Source organism: Scyliorhinus canicula, chromosome 16 (genome assembly GCF_902713615.1).
Source record: "Scyliorhinus canicula chromosome 16, sScyCan1.1, whole genome shotgun sequence".
Lineage (NCBI taxonomy): Eukaryota > Metazoa > Chordata > Chondrichthyes > Carcharhiniformes > Scyliorhinidae > Scyliorhinus > Scyliorhinus canicula.
In genome coordinates, this window is record NC_052161.1 from 84,058,845 (window position 1) to 84,073,751 (window position 14,907).

Here is a 14,907-nt window from a genome sequence, read left to right on the forward strand (position 1 = left end):
CACACAGAGTTACCCAAGCTGGAATTGAACCCAGGTCCTGGAGCTGTGAGACAGCAGTGCTAACCACTTTCCACCATGCCGCTCATTTGGCTTCTTCTACAAGATCCCCATCAACCACTCCCAGGACAGGTACATCACAGGGTTAGATAGAGAGTAAAGTTCCCTCTATTCTGTCCACATCAAACACTCCCAGGACACGTACAGCATAGGGTTAGATACAGATTAAAGCTCCCTCTATATGTCCACATCAAACACTCACAGGACACGTACAGCACAGGTTTAGATTCAGAGTAAGCTCCCTCTACACTGTCCCCTCAAACACTCCCAGGACAGGTACAGCACGGGGTTAGAGTCAGAGTAAAGCTCCCTCTACACTGTCCCCATCAAACACTCCCAGATCAGGTACAGCACGGGGTTAGATTCAGAGTAATGCTCATAACGACTATTGGACACAGGAGCAGAAAGAGGCCATTCAACCCATCAAGTCTGTTGCGCCATTCAACGAGATCTTGACTGATTTGATGTGCTAATTCTCAACTCCACTTTCCTGCCTTATCCCCACTACTGTTGCAGGCAGGGCATTCCACGCCCTTGCTACTCTCTGAGTAAAGAACCTACCTCTGACATCTGTCCTGTATCTATCTCCCCTCAATTCAAAGCTATGTCCCCTCGTGCTAGACATCACCATCCAAGGAAAAAGGCTCTCACTGTCCACCCTATCTAATCCTCTGATCAACTTGTCTGCCTCAATTAAGTCACCTCTTAACCTTCTTCCTCTAACGAAAACAGCCTCAAGTCCCTCAGCCTTCCCTCATAAGATTGTCCCTCCATACCAGGCAACATTCTGGTAAATCTCCTCTGTACCCTTTCCAATGCTTCCACATCCTTCCTATAATGCGGCGACCAGAATTGCATGCAAGACTCCAAATGCGGCCGCACCAGAGTTTTGTACAGCTGCAACATGACCTCATGGCTCCAAAACTCAATTCCTCTACCAATAAAAGCTAACACACCGTATGACTTCTTAACAACCCTCTCAACCTGAGTGGCAACTTTCAGGGATCTATGTACATGGACACCGAGATCTCTCTGCTCATACACACTACCAAGAATCTTACCATTAGCCCAGTACTCTGTCTTCCTGTTATTCCTTCCAAAATGAATCACCTCACACTTTTCTGCATTAATCTCCACCTCTTAAATATATTTAATATTTTTAACATCAACTACTTCCTGTAGAAATGAATTCGACAGTCTCACCACTCTTCGGGTGAAGAAATGTCTCCTTATATTCTGTCCGAATGGTTTACCCTGAATCCTCTGACTGTGGACCTCTGGTTCTGGACACACCCATCCATTGGTACATCTTCCCTGCATCTACCCAGTCTAGTCCCATTAAAATTTATAAGTCTCTATGAGATCCCCCCCTCAGCCTTCTCAACTCCAGCGAGAACAATCTCAACCTAGTCAATCTCTCCTCATATGACAATCTCGCCATCCCTGGAATCAGTCTGGTAAACCTTTGCTGCCACTCCCCTCGAGAGCAAGAACATCCTTCCTCAGAGGAGACCCAAAACTGTACACAATACTTCAGGTATGGCCTCACCAAGGCTCTGTAAAATTGTAGCAAGGCATCCCTGCCTTCTATACTCGAAACCTCTTGCATGAAGGCCAACATACCATTAGTCTTCTTTACCACCTCCTGCACGTGCATGCTTACCTTCAGCCAACTGGGCACAAGACACCCAGGTCCCGCTGAACACTCCCATCTCCCAATTACAACCATTCAAGTAGGAATCTGCCTTCCTGTTTTGCTTCCAAACCTATTGCTTTAATGAGTTATAGTGTGCGTTCAAGAAACATACAGAACAGCCCTATCCAACATGGTGAGTGATGCACGTTCGGTCCCCATTTTCTTCACATTATATTAATTATATTAATCAGCCATTTGCACCTGAAACATTGCATAATTCTCAAAGCACAATTAAATAACATTCAGCTCTTTTTATTCTGCCTACCAAAGTGCATCACTCCACACCTTCCCTACATTACATTCCTGCATTTGTCCTCACTCATGTTTTTCTTTTTATATGTTGATCAAAGATTTTACAGACTGCTTTTGTGTTCTTTGCAATTTTATCTCATACACTGCTTTTCCCCTCTTAATCAATTGCTTGCCTTCCTTGCTGACTTTGAACCATGTACCTATTCCTCAGGCTTGCTACCTTTTTCAGCAATTTTATACAACTCTGAATACTATCCTTATTTCTTTGTGAGTCATGATTGGGCACTTTTCTTATTGTGTTTTTCACCAGATTTAACAGTCACAGGCACACAATCATTTCTTACATATAACTGTTGTCTGTCCACCATCATGCTTTTTAATGAAGATCCCCAATCTTTCTCAGCCAACTTATATAGTTGCAGCTAACCGCGCGGCTCTTAAAATCAAGCTCCCTGTTACTAAACGCTAACACACTATAAGCCTTCTTCACGGCTCTATCCACTTGAGTGGCAACCTTCGGAGATCTAGGACAAGAACCCCAAGATCTCTCTGTTCCTCCACATTCTTCAGAACCCTGCCGTTTGACTGTGTAATCCGCATTCAAATTTTTTCCACCAAAACAAATAACCTCGCACTTAGCAGGGTTAAACGCCATCTGCCATTTTCGGCCCAGCTCTGCATCGTATCAATGTCTCTTTGCAGCCTACAACAGCCCTCCACCCTCATCCACTACTCCACCAATCTTGGTGTCATCAGCAAATTCACTGACCCACCCTTCTGCCCCCTCTCCAAGTCATTGATAAAATCACAAATAGCAGAGGACCCAGCACTGATCCCTGTGGTACACCGCTGGTAACTGGTCTCCAGTCTGAAAATTTTACATCCACCACCACCCTCGTCTTCTATGTGATAGCCAGCTACTTATCCAAATTGGCCAAATTTCCCCTTTACCCCACACCTCCTTACTTTCTTCATGAGCCGACCATGGGGGAACCTTATCAAACGCCCTTACTAAAATCCATGTATACGACATCAACCTGCTCTACCTTCCTCTACACACTTAGTTACCTCCTCAAAGAATTCAATCAAATTTCTGAGCAAGACTTACCCTTCACAAATCCGTGTTGACTATCCCGGATTAAAGCTGCATCTTTCCAAATTGTCATAAAATCCTATCCTTCGGACCTTTCCATTAACTTACCGACCACCGAAGTAAGACTAACTGGCCTATAATTACCAGGGTCATTCCTATTCCCTTTCTTGAACAGAGGAACAACATTCGCTACTCTCCAGTCCTCTGGCACTATCCCCGTGGACAGTGAGGACCCAAAGATCCAAAGCCAAAGGCTCTGCCAATCTCATCCCTTGCCTCCCAAACAATCCTTGGATATATCCCATCTGGCCCAGGGAACTTGTCGACCCTCAGGTTTTTCAAAATTGTTAATACATCCTTCCTCAGAACATCTACCTCCTCAGCCTACCGCCTGTATCACACTCTCACCCTCAAAACATGGCCCCTCTCCTGATGAACACTGAAGAAAAGTATTCATCAACACCTCTCCTATTTCTTCTGATTCCATGCACAAGTTCCCACTACTGTCCTTGACCGGCCCTACCCTCACCCTGGACATTCTTTTATTTCTTACATAAGAGTAAAAAGCTTTGGGGTTTTCCCCTGATCCGACCCGTCAAGGACTCCCCATGCCCCCGCCTAGCACTCCTAAGCCCTTTTTTTTAAGCTTATTCCTTGCTACCTTGTAACCCTCAAGCGACCCAATGAACCTTGTTTTCTCATCCTTACATATGCTTCCTTTTTCCTCTTGACAAGACATTCAACTCTTTTGTGAACCATGGTTCCCTCACAGGGCCATTTCCTCCCTGCCTGACAGGGACATCCGTATCAAGGACAGCAGTATTTGTTCCTTGAACAAGCTCCACTTTTCATTTGTGCCTTTCCCTGATAGTTTCTGTTTTCCATCTCATAACTTTGTAGTTTCCTTCGCTTAGATTAAGGAACCTAGAATCAGATTGGACTTCCTCACTTTCCATCCTAATGAAGAACTCTATCATGTTATGATCACTGTTCCCTAAAGGACCCTGCACAACAAGATATTAATGAACCCCTTCTCATTGAATAATATCAAATTGAGGGTAACATGTTCCCTATTTGGTATCTCGCACATGCTCTAGGAATTCACCTCCACTATATTATTGCTAATTTAGTTTTCCCAGTATATATGTAGATTAGAGTCACCGATGATCACTTGTTACATGCATCTCTAATTTTTTGTTTAATGCCATCCCTGACATTACCACTAATGTTTGGAGGCCAATAGACAGCGTCCACTTCATGCTTTTCCACCCCTTGTTTTCTTAGCTCCACTCAGGACTGATTCTACATCTTTGTTCAAAATTTTCTGAGCCAATACCCAGGCTGGATTCTCCATTCTGAAGACTAAGTCCCCATGCCAGCATGAAACGGTGGCGTTTATGCCAGAAAAACTGGTGCAAAACGGCCACCGACTCCCTGTTCTGGGGGAGTGGGGACTAGCAGCCAGGCAGCGTAGAGCTCCCCGTTCTAGCTGCCGATACGGCCTGGAGAGTTGCCGGCTCTGTGGCCGCGCATGGCAGCGGCCTGGCCGTGATTCATGGGGGATGCCGCTCGCGGACCTGACCCGCGAAATAGTCCCCCCTTCAGCCAACTCGCATTCTCCGCACCGCCCCACCACAGTGCCCCCAGCCCGAATATGGTACCCCCCACCCATGGATTTGCCTTCCGCCGACTGTGGCAGTGCTGGACTGGGTCAGCAGCCGCCATGCTGAGTTCCCGACGGGTTAGACCACACGTGACCCACGTCGTTGGAACTCAGCCAGTCGGGGACGGAGCATTGTGGGTTCGGAGGCGTGGAGACGGTGTGCACTGTGCTCTTCGAAGTTCGCCGCTTTTCAGGGGGACAGAGCTCCCGAAAGCGGCGCTGCCCCCGATTTCAGCGTCATCAGGGATTCTCCGCCCGTCACCGAAAGTGATTTCGCCGTCAGGGATCAGAGAATCCAGCCCCTATCTCACCATTGCTTGGATTTTTGCCCTAAACCAAACAATGCCTCCTTTCCCTTTTTCCCTGTCCTTCCTAAATATCAAGCACCCTTGGATATTTAATGACAGGCTGGTCACCTGCAGCCATATTCCATAGTCGCAATCATATCATGCCGTGTATTCCAATTTGCTCTGTGAATTTATCCACCTTATGCAAATGATCCATGCATTCAGAATCGGTGACTTTAAATTAGTCTTTGTAACATTTTTACACTTTGGCTCTACTTGCTGCTAGCTCTTTGCTTTCTCTGCCTTCCACCTGTGCTTTCTACTTTTCTGTCTTTTCTGTCAATCTTTGTTCCATTCTCTTGTGTCTTCCCGCCCACCCACGAGGTGCACGACCAGTCACGGTCTGCCTGCTCCCCCAGACTTTGGTGTACTCACGTCTCGTCTTTGTGAAAAATGTCCCATCACCCCACATCCACGACGATTCCATGGATTATCATTGATTCCAATCCAATATGCTCGGCTCAGGTTGAACCCAGCCACAAATCCTGAAAAGGAAAGCAACCAGTGAGAATCATGCTCGCCACACAAGTGGCAGGCAATGACCATTTCCCTACAAGAGAGGATCTAACATCTCCCCCTGACATTCAGTGGCATTACATAAGAAGTTTGGAATGAGGAGCAGCAGTAGGCCTGCTCTGCCATTCAATAAGATTATGGCTGACCTTTTTGTGGACTCAGCCCCACCTATTCGCTCGCTCACCATAATCTTTAATTCCTTTACTGTTCAAAAGTCTATCTTTGCCTTAAAGATATTCAACGAGGTAGCCTCAACTGCTCACTGGACAGGGAGTTCCACAGATTCACAACTCTACGGATGAAGACGTTTCTCCTTAACTCAGTCCTAAATCTTCTGCCTCTTATTTTGAGGCTACGGCCCCAAGTTCTAGTTTCACGAACCAGGGAAACAACCTCCCTGCTTCTACCTTATCTATTTCCTTCATAATTTTATGTTTCTATAAGATCCCCCCTCATTCTTCTGAATGGGAGGACATGGTAGCACAGTGGTTAGCCACTATTGCATCACAGCGCCAAGGACCTGGGTTCCATTCCGCTTGGGTTCACTGTCTGTGCGAAGTCCGCATATTCTCCCTGTGTCTGGGTGGGTTTCCTCCGGGTGCTCCGGAGTCCCACAAGTCCCGAAAGACGAGCTTGTTAGGTGAATTGGACATTCTGAATTCTCCCTCTGTGTACCTGAACAGGCGGCGGAGAGTGGCGACTCGGGGCTTTTCCTAGTAACTTGTTGCAGTGTTTAAAGCCAAACTTTTGACACTAATAAAGATTATTATGATTATATAAATTCAAATGAGTATAGTCCCTGTCTACTTAGTCTCTTCTCATAAGCTAATCCTCTCAACTCCGGAATCAACCAAGTGAACTTTTTCTACACCCTGTCCACTGCCAGTAGATCCTTTCTCAAGTAAGGAGATCAAAACTGTACACCGTACTCAGATGTGCCTCACCAGCTGCAACATAGCCTCCTGTTTTTAAACTCCATCTCTCTCGTAATGAACGTCAAAATTCCATTTACCTTCTTAATTACATGCTGCACCTGCAAACCAGCTTTTTGCAATTCATGCACAAGGACGCCCAGGTCCCTCTGCGCAGTAGCATGCTGCAATTTTTTACCATTTAAATAACAGTCCAATTTGCTGTTATTCCTCACAAATGGGTGACCTCACATTTACCAACATTGTACTCCATCTGCCAGACCCTTGCCCACTCACTTGAACTATCTACATCCCTCTGCAGACTTGTCTTCTGCACACTTTACTCCACCACATCTTACTGTCATCTGCGAACTTTGACACATTACACTCAGTCCCCCAACTCCAAATCATCTATGTAAATTGTAAACAATTGCAGCCACAACACTGATTCCTGAGGGCACCACTAGTCACTGATCGCCAACCAGAAAAACACCCATTAATCCTCACTCTGCTTTCTGTCGGTTAACCAATCCACTATCCATGCTGATACATTACCCATAATGCCGTGCACCCTTAACTTATGCAGCAGCCTTTTGTGCGGCACCTTGTCAAATGCCTTCTGGAAATCTAGATAAACCACATGCACCGGTTCCCCGTCCACTGCACTCGTAATGTCCTCAAAGAATTCCAGTAAATTAGTTAAACATAACCTGCCTTTCATGAACCCAGGCTGTGTCTGCCCAATTGGACAATTTCTATCCAGTTGTCTAGCTATTTCTTCCTCGATGATAGATTTAAGCATATTCCCACTACAGAAGTTATGCTAACTAGTCTATAGTTACCCACCCTTTGTTACCTCCTTTTTTAAACAGTGGCATCACATTTGCTCTTTTCCAATCTGCCAGAACCACCCAGAGTCCAGCGAATTTTGGTAAATTACAGAGTGCATACTATTTCCCCCGCCACCTCTTTTAATGCCCTGGGATGCATCCCATCAGGGCCAGGAGACTTGTCTACCTTTAGCCCCATTAACGTGCCCAATATACCTCCTGAGTGATAATGATCATGTCTTGGTCCTTACCTGCCAAAGCCCCTTGGCATCAATTATTGGCATGTTATTTGTGTCTTTCACTGTGAAGACCAAATCAAAATACCTGTTTCAATGCCTCAGCTATTTCCTCATTTCCCATTATTAACTCCCCCTTCTCATCTCTAAAGGACCAATGTTGACCTTAGCCACTCTTTTTCTTTTCATATAGTTGTCGAACCCTTCGCTATCTGATTTTATATTCTGAGCTAGTTTACTCTCATCAGCTATCTTACTTTTCTTTATAGCTTTTTTTTGTTTCTGTTGACTTTTAAAGATTTCCAAATGCTGTAGTTCCAACTAATCTTTGCCACTTTCTATGCATTTTCTTTCAATTGATATCCCCCCTTTATTTCCTTAGATATCTCTAGCTGATTATTCTTTTTATTACAGTCCTTCCTCTTCATTGGTAGATACTTTTGCTGAGCACTCGTTCGTCACCCCCCAAGCAATTATCAACACCCTGGGGGGTTACCATCAACCAGAAAGTGAACTGGGACCAACTGGATAGAGAGAATCTAACCATCTCCGCATTTGACATTTAATGGCATACCATCACTGAATTCAGAATCTAGCATCTGCAGTAATTTGCTTTTATCCATCACTGAATCCCCCCACTATCAACATCCATTGACCAGGAACTGATCTGGAACCAGCCATATAAATACTGTGGCTACCCAGCAGGTCGGAGGCTTGGAATTCTCAGAAGAGTAAAAACCAGAGTCCCAAATGAAATGAAATGAAATGAAAATTGCTTACTGTCACAAGTAGGCATCAAATGAAGTTTACTGTGAAAAGCCCCTAGTCGCCACATTCCGGCACCTATTCGGGGAGGCTGGTACGGGAATTGAAACCGTGCTGCTGGCCTGCCTTGGTCTGCTTTCAAAGTCAGCGATTTAGCCCTGTGCTAAACCAGCCACAGGACTGCTTTCCGCTTTGAGGAGGAGAGCTGACTGGTGGTGATTTTAACCTGAGGATCACACCTCAGGTGAGGGGCAAGGTTGAGAAGGCAGGGGCTTCATGAATAACGTCAGCCAGCACAGGAATTGAGCCCACTATGTTAGCCTTGCTCTGAATCACAAACCAGCCGTCCGACCAACTGAGCTAAACCGGAGGACACTAAATGACATCCTGAGTTCCCACAAAACCTGTCCACCATCTGCAAGGCACAAGTCAGGAGTGTGATGGGATACTCCCCACTTGTCTGGAGGAGGGCAGCCCCCAAGAAAACTCGAGAAGCTCAACACCATCCAGGACAAGCAGCCCCGCTTGATCAACAAGCTAACCAAAAACGTTCACTCTTTAAAGTACTGATACACAGGGATTTCCAAAACAGGTACAGTATAAACAGGTAATTCATTTTGGTAGGTCTAACACAGAGGGGAAATATACCGTAAATGGCAAAACTCTTCGGAAATAGAATGTGAGAGAGATCTGGACATACAGGCCCACATATCTTTGAAAGTGGCAACACATGTGGCAAGGTAGTCAAGAAAGCATACGGAATACTTGCCTTCATTGGACAGGGCATCGAGTATAAAAACTGGCAAGTTATGCTGCAGTTGTATAGAACCTTGGTACGGCCGCGCTTGGAATATTGCGCACAATTCTGGTCGCCACACTACCAGAAGGCTGTGGAGGCTTTGGAGAGGGTTCAAAGGAGGTTTGCCAGGATGTTGCCTGGTTTGGAGGGTATTAGCTATGCGAAGAGGCTAAATAGACACGGACTGTTTTCATTAGAACGACGGAGGTTGAGGGTGACCTGACAGAGATCTAGAAGATTATAAGGGGAATGGATAGAGTGGATTAGCAGGCACTCTTTCCCATGGTGGAGGGGTCAATCATCAGGGGGAAAAGGTTGAAGGTTCGTGGGGCAACGTTTAGAGGAGATGTGCGAGGCAGGTTTTTTTACACAGAGAGTGGCGAGTGCCTGGAACGCGTTGCCAGGGGAGGTTGTGAAAGCAGATACATTAACGGCCTTCAAAAGGCATCTTGACAAATACATGGATAGGATGGGTATAGAGGGATACGACACAAGGCAGTGCTGAGGGTTTTGGCAAAGGTTGGTATCATGACCGGTAGAGGCTTAGGGGGCCGAAGGGCTTGTTCCTGTGTTGTATTGTTCTTTGTTCACGCAGTTAGATACAGATTAAAGCTCCCTCTACACTGTCCCCATCCAAACACCCAGGACAGGTACAGCACGGGGTTGGATTCAGAGTAAAGCTCCCTCTATACTGTCCCCATGAAATTCTCCCAGGACAGTACAGCACAGGGTGAGAATTTGCTTACCTGTTCCTCCTCACTGTGAATCACCAAGAGCTCGGAGCCCTGTAGGATACAGTTCTGTCGACTCTCCTCCCAACCCAGGATACTCCTTGAGAAGTAGTAGCAATGGCCCTTGTAAGGAGTCCAGTATTTGTGGCACAGGTCACTTGTACAGTCTGAGGGTGGCAGAGAGAGAATGTATACTGAAACAAGACATGATGAGGTGAAGGGACAGACATTATCAGTTTTAAATGGAGGTAAACATATCATCGCCACACCAAAACTAACCACCCTTCATCAATGACCAACTAATGGTGCACAATCTTAGTGTGTATGTAGGCGAGACGAGAGAGAGTGTGGGCGAGAGAGAGTGTGGGCGAGGGAGAGTGTGGGCGAGGGAGAGTGTGGGCGAGGGAGAGTGTGGGCGAGGGAGAGTGTGGTCGAGGGAGAGTGTGGTCGAGGGAGAGTGTGGGCGAGGGAGAGTGTGGGCGAGGGAGAGTGTGGGCGAGGGAGAGTGTGGGCGAGGGAGAGTGTGGGCGAGGGAGAGTGTGGGCGAGGGAGAGTGTGGTCGAGGGAGAGTGTGGGCGAGGGAGAGTGTGGTCGAGGAGAGTGTGGTCGAGGGAGAGTGTGGGCGAGGGAGAGTGTGGGCGAGGGAGAGTGTGGGCGAGGGAGTGTGGGCGAGGGAGTGTGGGCGAGGGAGTGTGGGCGAGGGAGTGTGGGCGAGGGAGTGTGGGCGAGGGAGTGTGGGCGAGGGAGTGTGGGCGAGGGAGAGTGTGGGCGAGGGAGTGTGGGCGAGGGAGTGTGGGCGAGGGAGAGTGGGAGTGTGGGCGAGGAGATTATGGGCGAGGAGATTATGGGCGAGGAGAGTGTGGGCGATGGGAGAGTGTGGGAGACTGTGACCGATCATGTGTGCGTGAGAGCGATCGTGTGTGTGAGAAAGAAATTGTGGGCGTGTGAAGGATCTGTGCGAGAGATAGATTGTCTGCGAGAGAGAGATCGAGTGCAAAGAGAGGATCGTGGTGCGAATGAGAAGATTGTGTGCGAATGAGAGATTGTGTGCGATAGAGAGATCGGAGATAGTGTGAGAGAGTGGTAGAGAGTGGGAGGGAGAGCATGTGTGAGGGAGAGTGTGTGAGAGTGAGTGAGAGCCTGCACGAGAGAGTGCGTGGGCAGCAGTGGTTAGCACTGTGGCTTCACAGCGCCAGAGTCCCAGGTTCGATTCCCCGCTGGGTCACTGTCTGTGAGGAGTCTGCATGTTCTCCCTGTGTCTGCGTGGGAGGGGTTATTGGGTTATGGGAATTGGGTGGAAATGACGGCTTAAGACTCGACGGGCTGAATGGCCTCCTGCAGCACTGTATGTTCTATGTTCTATGTAAGAGAGTGTGAGTGAGAGTGAGTGTGAGGGAACAAGTGTATGGCATTGAGTGTAAGCGTGAGCGTGTATGTGAAAGTGTATGTGAGTGTGTGTGCGAGTGTCTGTGAGAGTATGAGAAAGACAGAGTATGATAGAGCGGGTGTGAGAGAGGGCGTGAGAAACAGCCCGTCAGAGAGAGCCCGTGAGAGAGTGCGTGAGAGAGCATATGTGAGATCACGTGTGAGAGGTAGCATATGAGAGAATGCATGTGTTAAAGAGTGCATGTGTGAACATGTGTGAGAGAGAGCATGTGAGAAAGAGAGTGTGAGAGAGTGTATGAGAGGGTGACAGAGAGCGAGTGTGAGAGTATGAGAGAGGGACTGTGTGTGAGAGGCAGTGTGAAAGTGTGAGTACAAGATAGAGTGTTTGAGAGGCAGTGTGTGAGAGTGATTGTGTGCAAGAGTGACAAGAGAGCTTTTGCAAGAGATTAGATTAAGAGAGAGATTAAGAAAGAGAAAGAGAGCGCGGCACGTTAGCGCAGTGGTGTGCACTGCTGCCTCATGGCGCTGAGGACCCAGGTTCAATCCTGGCCCTGGGTCACTGTCCGTGTCAAGTTTGCACATTTGCCCCATGTCTGCATGGGTCTCACCCCACAACTGAAAGGTGTGCAGGTCAGGTGGATTGGCCATGCTAAATTGCCCCTTAATTGGAAAAATTAAAAGATAAATAAAGAGAGACTGTGTGTATTTTAGTTAGAAAGAGAGTTTGTGTGAGTGTGCCAGTATGTGAATGTGTGCACAGGACTGGAATATAAAGACACAGGGTTATGCTGCAACTATACAATATCCTGGTTAGACCCCACTTGGAGTCACTGTGAGCAGTTCTGGGCACCACACCTTCGGAAGAATAATAAATAAATAGCCTTTTATTGTCACAAGTAGGCTTACATTAACACTGCAATGAAATTACTGTGAAAAGCCCCTTGTCGCCACATTCCGGCTCCTGTTCAGGTACACAGAGGGCGAATTCAGAATTCTCAGCTGGTATGGGAATTGAACCCACGCTGCTGGCCTCGTTCTGCATCACAAACCAGCTGTCTAGCCCACTGAGCTAAACCAGCCCTATTTTGGCCTTGGAGGGAGTGCAACATATGTTTACAACAATGATAACTGAGTTAGCAGATACAATAAGGGAGGGGGCGGTGGGGGAAGGAGGGTAGGGGGAGATAGTTTAGGCATGATCAGTGAGTGGAGGAGGAGGGACTGGGGAACTGTGTGTGTAAGCCATGTTGGCTGGGGGGGGGGGGGGGGGGGTTATTTACTGTGTTATGCTTACATTTGAAATTGTTGTTAAAAGAAAAATCACAAGTGCCTTAATGAAATGTTTTTTTTTTAATGGTACCTGGGTTACAGGGTGTTGAGTTACGAGGAGAGATTACTCAAATTAGACCTGTTTTCGTTTGAATTTGAAGGCAAAGGAGTGATCTGATCAAAGTATTCAAGACAGGGAAAGACATGGTAGATAAAGATAAACTATCTTCACTGGCTAGAGATTCTAAAACTATGGGGCAGAGTCTAAATATTAGGGCCAGACTGTTCAGGAGAGATATTGGGAAGAACGTCTTCACTCAAAGGGTGGCAAAGGTTTGGAACTCTCTCCCACACACAGCAGTTGAAGCAAGATTAGTTGCTGATTTTAAATCTGAGTTAGATAATTTTGTTAAGCAAAGATATTAAGGGATATGGGTCAAAGGCAGGTATATGGAGTTAGGTTACAGATCAGCCATGATCTCACTGAATGGTGGGACAGACTCGAGAGGCTGAATGGCCCACTTCTGTTACTATATCCTATGTTCCAATATGAGTGTATGGAGATGTGTGTGTCCTTGTGATGCACATATTTGATGAGCTCAGAACAAGCTGTGTAGCCTGCTCGAGTACAGCATGGTGTGAGCGATGTTTAAAAAATGGTTATTTTCTTTTTACAGTAATTTTCATAAAACCTGGGTCAACATGCATGCAGACACTATGGCTGCTGAAACTGTGATTAAGGGGGTCATAAAAGTGAGGTAATCACTGATTTTGCAGCTGAAGCTGTTAATAGATTGGAGAACCATTTATTTATGTACAGCTAGGTAGCTAATGGAATATTATTTACTTTTAAAGGAAAACTGGGGTGTAGATAGTTTATGCGTTTGGTCCTGGTGAAATGGGTCCTGGGTGTTAAGTAATGGGTTAAGAGACATTCCAATTAGTTGTCTCATTTATGTTGAGTATCCAATAATTGACACTGATATGTAAAGGGGCTTTAGGTGGCCTTTGTGTCAGGTGATGTGATGTTAGAGTTTGTGCAGAGTCTGTTATCGTAAATTAAAGGTGTTTGTGAAGAGGAGCAGAATCTTTGACTCTTTATACAACAGCAGCTAAACGTCTAACAAATGGGAGCAGAGGATGGTTGCTGTGCAAATGTGAAGGGTTGAAAGATACAACTTTTCCAGACCAAACCAATGAGTGAGTGAGAATGAAAAAAAAAAGATATATGGCTGAACTAGGATAAAGATGTCCGGATATGACTATTCCCCCCCCCCCCCCCCGCCCCCCCTTATTTTCTGAAAGGGGATTGTACAACCAATGGAGAAGTGCAGTAGTTATGTGGACTAAGGTAACTGCTTTGGGAAAGAGAAAACAAGGTATGGCATTGGCTCTTTCTCTATCTTATGACAAAATCCGAAGCAAAGTGTTTTCTCAGCTGTAATTGGAAAAGTTAAATTCAGAGGAAGGTTTGGAGACTCTATTACGTTATATGGATAAGATTTATAAAAAGGATGACTTGTTAAGTGCGTATGAAGCATAGTCGGATTTTGAAAGGTTCCGGGTAATAGAGGATTTATCCATGGAAGACTATATAATGGAATTTGGCAGACGAGAGAAAAGGCTGCAGAAACACAGCCTGGAATTTCCACAGTCTGTGTTGGCCTTTAAATAACTTGACTGTGCTAGAGTGTCCAACATGGATAGGCTCCTGGTTTTGACAGGAGTTCAGTTTGCGGATAAGGATACCGTATTCGAACAGATGACAAAAGCTTTAAAAAAAGTTTCTGGGGAAATATTCGATTCCGATGGCTCTAATGACCCAAATAGGTCAGCCTGCAATAAGGTAGAATATGGAAGATACATTACTAACAGGATGGCGAAATTGTGCAGCTATGAACAGGTTCCAAGACTATAGAAGGAGATCAGGACGTGGAAATTATGAAGGCAGCAACCCAGTTGGAACCTACAATAGGAAGATGAAACCCAGAAATGCATGGGGTATAATAAACCCGTGTTTTCAATGTGACTCTCAATACCATTATGCTTTCAACTGTCCAACACGTTATAATAGTGCTTGAAGTGACGCATGACACGGAAGAGTCAGAAAAGGAAAAAGATAGTGACCAGAAAAAAGGCAATGTCCTATTAATCAACAGTTTTACCCCAGTAATTGAGGGTGTAGGTTGCAGAATCCTTCAATTGTGCTGTATTGGACAGTGGCTGCACATCTACTGTATGTGGAATTGACTGGTTAAAATGTTACCTGGACTCCTTGAATGCTGAAAATTGTAACAAGGTTAAGGAACTTGAAAGTTCCACAAGTTTCAGGTTTGGAGTTGATAATACTCTGAAG

At 46.1% G+C, this 14,907-nt stretch overlaps 1 protein-coding gene across 1 annotated transcript in view; it reads right to left on the reverse strand.

The window, feature by feature from the left end:
- Window positions 1-14,907, reverse strand: part of LOC119979770 (C-type lectin domain family 4 member A-like) — a 59,942-nt gene that overhangs the window by 1,125 nt on the left and 43,910 nt on the right. The window contains exon 5 of the mRNA XM_038822403.1: window positions 9,912-10,063. Within this exon, the coding sequence (XP_038678331.1) occupies window positions 9,912-10,063 (152 nt within the window). The remainder of the gene's footprint in view (window positions 1-9,911; window positions 10,064-14,907) is intronic.